General features: G+C 43.3%; 1 protein-coding gene across 1 annotated transcript; it reads right to left on the reverse strand.

Annotated features, from left to right (window-relative positions):
- Positions 1-1,843: 1,843 nt before the first annotated feature.
- Positions 1,844-2,762, reverse strand: LOC120107181 (small heat shock protein, chloroplastic-like). Its single transcript, XM_039120352.1, has 2 exons — positions 2,348-2,762; positions 1,844-2,264 (listed from the first exon to the last, which is right to left on the reverse strand). Exons 1-2 carry the CDS (start codon positions 2,607-2,609, stop codon positions 1,846-1,848), a joined length of 681 nt encoding a protein of 226 aa, XP_038976280.1. The 5' UTR covers positions 2,610-2,762; the 3' UTR covers positions 1,844-1,845.
- Between the last annotated feature and the right edge of the window lie 1,888 nt (positions 2,763-4,650).

Consider the following 4,650-nt stretch of genomic DNA (forward strand, 5'->3'; position numbering starts at 1 on the left):
GTACCTAACGACATCCGACCTGGAGGCGTATGGCATAGCAAATGTCAGGTCTGGTGAGAGTGAGGTCCGGCGCTCGACTAGGCACCTGACCAGGCGCTCTACTGGAAGCCGATCTGGAGGCGCCCGTCCAGGCATCCGGCCCAAAGCCGACTAGAAGGCGCCCATCCTGGCATCCAGCCTGAAGGCGCCCGGCCCGACGTCCGACCTGAAGGCGCCCAACCTGTATACTGTGGTCACATCCACCTACAGTACGACCAAGGACCATGCCCTGCTGCCGCCCTCAACAATTAATGCGCATGGTCTCTGCAGACCTCCGACTTACTCAACAATTAATGCGCATGGTCCTGCAGACCTCCGACTTACTCAACAATCAATGCGCATATCTCTAACTATCTACGGATCTCAAGCCCTCTACAGCAAATCTGCTCGGCAGCATTAAAGTGAGATTGAAGCAAGAAGATCTCTTCCTTCCCCTTCCTATGCAAGCCTTCTTAGCTAATGGAGACAGAACAAACAAATAATAAAGTCTTGGGATAATTGGAATTGACATAGCCCGAAGAACTGAAAATTTTTTAAGATGAACGATTCACATTAAAATTGACGGGTTGGCGTGAGCTTATCCATGCGGTTATGCACTCTTCGAATAGGAATCCATTTTTCAATCTTTTTCCGCCTATATTGCTATTATCTGTGCCACTTTATGACCCGGTCCAGACTGACCCCGCTGGACCCCACTTACCCTTAGCTTGCCTTGCACCTGCACCACTCTTGTCTACCCCTCCACCGACCACAGATGAATGCAGGCTCAGGAAGGAAGAAGAAGGTGACTCTTGATGCCTTGCAGACGTATGATCCCCAGAAAGAAAATAAGGCAAACCTGTCAGGCTATCGGGAAATTGAATAAAAAAGATTGGATTATGGATATGGAGTCGCGAAGCATAATTTTTTTGAATTGGATTATCAGCCATAACAATTCCTGAGCTCCGGCTTGATCTTCTACGGCAAGACACGATCGTGCATTAATTCGCACGACGCGCTCAATCACACGGTAACTTCGCTCCGTCATATCACAGGTAATCCAGTACCCCACTATAAAAGAGGAACCTTCCTATCTTAGTGGGGGTTGGACTCTGAAACCTAAAAAAGACACATCTCCTTTCTTCTCCATTAAGCACTCCTTCTGACTTAAGCATCGGAGGGCCGGCGCTGGAAACCTCAGCCACCAGCTTGTCACAGGTCTCCCGGAGGACGCCACTTACCGACGAACCGTCACCCACCAACTCTCGCCGGAGCTCCCCTTTTCAGCCGACGGTCGCCCCCAGGTCCAATTTCTAGCAACACTTACCATAAACAAAAAAGAAAAAAAAAAAAAAACGAAAGTCTAAAAGTTGGATCTATAGATGCTTTTTTTATGTATCTTAAACCAAACTAATCTAAACATCACAAAACACGTGAACACCCGCTAGAATTTCCGGCCAGAGCCGAAAAAAACATCTGCTCGGCCGGCATATAACCAAGGGTGTTATAAATCAGACCCAACCAATTGAACACGCCCATGTTCAAAGTCCAAACAGTTCAAATCAGGACGAAAATCAAAGGATAAATGAAACCACATCCAAAACCACTAGCTAGTCAGGCCCGTCCAAGAGCATGCTCAAGCCTTCCAAAGCTGCAATATAAAAGAACAAATAACTGCAACAAACTAACTTTATCATGCATATGGATTAAAGTTCTACACTGTTAGAAGATACAAAGCATTGAGGAAAGAGAACAAAAAAAGATACACCCTGCATCTACCGAAACAACAGAGGGAGAGAAGAAGAATGAGAACTCTTTTAGTATCTCTCACTCGATGTTGATTTGGAAAACGTCTTTACGCTCCTCCGCCTTGACCTTGGGAACCACCACTTTAAGAACTCCGTTCTTCATCTCCGCCCGGATCTGGTCGATCTGGTACGCCTCCGGCGGCAGGTCGATCCGGCTGCTGTACCTTCGACCGCTCTCCTCCTCCTCCGTCTCCTTCTCCCCTTCTCCCTTTATGATCAACGTGTTCTGCTCTGCCCACACCTTCACGTGCTCCTTTCCCAATCCCGGCATGTCGATCCTCAGGTGCAGCGCGTCCCCGTCCTCCCTCGCCTCCCACCCTCGCCGGAATCCCCCGATCGCCCCCTGGGTCGCCGCCGCGAACGGGTTGTCCAGCATCTGGTCCATCAAGTTCAACACCTGGCTCAAACTCCTCGCCGGAGTGAACGGATCCCGCACATCTGAAACCCCACAAGCAGACCCGATTCAGAATCTTGAAACGATTATCGGGCAAAGAGATCAAATAATCAGGAAAGGAATCGACGAGTTATGAAGGGGAATGAGATGACGACTACCTGGGAAGATGCCGGGAAGAAGGAAGAGTCGCCGCGGCGGCGAGGGGCGCCCGAGAGGTCGTCACGGCGGCGGTCGACGTCGAGGCTGCGGTTATCATCGAGGTCGAGGAGCCTGGTGTTGGTGTTGAAAAGGCGGGAGCCGGCGGCAGCAGAGGGGCGAGCGGGGGAAACGAGGAGCTTCTCCAGGAGCTTGGAGACGGGAGCCCTCCTTATGGCGATCATTGCGGCCATGGAGACTTAGAGATCGCGAAAAGAATTGGGAGTAACTTTAGGTTGACCTGCGTGATTCGAGCGGAAAAAAGAGGGGGAAGGGGTTTTGTATTTATACAGAGCGAAGGGGGGCGGGGTTGATGCGCTCCGTTTCTTGGGAAGGAAGCCTACAGGAGTACAGAAAGTTCTGGAACGTTAAAGACGATGAAGAGTGGAGAACGTTCGTGGGGGGCGCTGGGAGGTTCCAGAAACACCCAGACAAACAAGCGATAGGCGGATGGATGTTTTATATTAAATTTTAAAGTAAATTATAATTTTTTAAAATATATTTATATTTAATAGTTTATAAAATTTATATTTATGTCTTACTAAAATAACGACATTAATAAAATTATTTATCTTATATAAAAAATCAAAATTATTTTTAAATATAGAGCATGATGCCCATTCTTATTTAAAGTTAATGATTTGATTAATATTTTGAGAAGCAAGAAAAGGTAAACATAAATTTTCAACTATTAGATATAAGTAAAATTTATTTTAATTTTATAGGAATTTTGTAATTTTTTTTATAAATTTTTGTATCACATAAAGATAAGTCTAAAGAGATATGTTGTATGCTTCATATCATAATGGATCATTTTGATCTTAGTGTATATTTTTGCTTCTTGTACCATGATATCACGTAATCGAACTTGGCAGGAGAATTGCTTCATTCCATGGTGTTCCCTGATATTATTTGTTTGAACTTGGCTGGATAATTGGATGATTCCATGGGCAAATGAACTATAAGCTTGAAACTTTCATAGCTGATGAGCCAATGTTACAAACTTGCAGAGCAAGTTCTTTGGTCTAACTAATCATATATTATGGCTGATATGCAATTTCCTCTCCATGTATCTATTATCTCGGCCCTACCCTTGTCTCATATCATCTTATAAAAGTTAGTCTTTTTAAATTATGCATGTGTGCAAGTAAGCTAATCTGCATAATGTTTAACTCAAAGGCGAGTTTTTCAGTGGAAAATACTACATAATGGGAAATAACTTCCCTAACTCTTTAAATTGATCTTGTTAGACAAATTGGAGCTCTATACACGCTCTTTATCTTGCATTTGTAACCCCCCCCCCCCCACCCTCTCTGCAAAAAAAAAAAAAAAAAAAAGATATTGAGAATAAACATGCTTGATTTTCTAAATTTAATAAAAAGAGGTTAACATGTTTCGGTGATAAATTTGCAATCACTATAAAATGCTATCTTGTGCTCTTCGACAAGCTTAATTGACCTATCCTTCAACAAGTGTTCAAAGATCTGCTCCCTTCAATTATATTGAATGGGTATAACATGTTTCAGTGATAAATTTGCAATCACTATAAAATGCTATCTTGTGCTCTTCGACAAGCTTAATTGACCTATCCTTTAACAAGTGTTCAAAGATCTGCTCCCTTCAGTTATATTGAATGGGTATCGAGCTAGTTGAACCTCTTTTGATGGCTGACTTTGTGCACTCAGCTCAGTCAAGATCTTACGCATATATGGTTTGCCAATCAATAACTCGGCCATATCAAGCCCTTTGCATTCATCCTTATTGGATGTCAACTGATTAAGGTCAGTATCAATGGCTGAAATCTCATAATTGGAGTCTCCCATTTACATCGCTTTAGATATTTTCCTTTATTCCTCTTCTCTAAAGATAGTTTCATAGTTTGCAGCTTGTATAGTAAGTTGGAAAAATCAGAAAGCTCTTGTTCAACAAATTTTTTTCTTAGCTTAAGATTCAAACAATTCTAGATAATCTTGACATACTAGGCTCCTAAGTGACGCGTAACAACTATTCCTAGCTCATGCAAACTCGGCCATATACTTTTCAAGATTCTCTATGTTGTTGAGTCAACCTGGTCAAATTAGTTACTGACACCTCGTGTTTGGTTCCGTAGACAAGTTCGAGATTAAGATTGTCATTATTCTCAGCTTCTCAACATTGAACTTAAAATTGACCTAAGTGGTCCATGGTAGACAAGTTATCGTCTCCAGAAAATCTTGAAAATTCGAGGACTGTGTC

This window comes from Phoenix dactylifera, unplaced genomic scaffold, assembly GCF_009389715.1.
Source record: "Phoenix dactylifera cultivar Barhee BC4 unplaced genomic scaffold, palm_55x_up_171113_PBpolish2nd_filt_p 000787F, whole genome shotgun sequence".
NCBI lineage: Eukaryota > Viridiplantae > Streptophyta > Magnoliopsida > Arecales > Arecaceae > Phoenix > Phoenix dactylifera.

Excerpts from the sequence above, each read along its gene's own strand:
- LOC120107181 (XM_039120352.1), bottom strand. The coding sequence starts at position 2,609 with ATGGCCGCAATGATCGCCATAAGGAGGGCTCCCGTCTCCAAGCTCCTG. Across the intron at positions 2,265-2,347 it reads CTCATTCCCCTTCATAACTC|ATGTGCGGGATCCGTTCACT; the intron begins GTCGATTCCTTT and ends GTGGGGTTTCAG.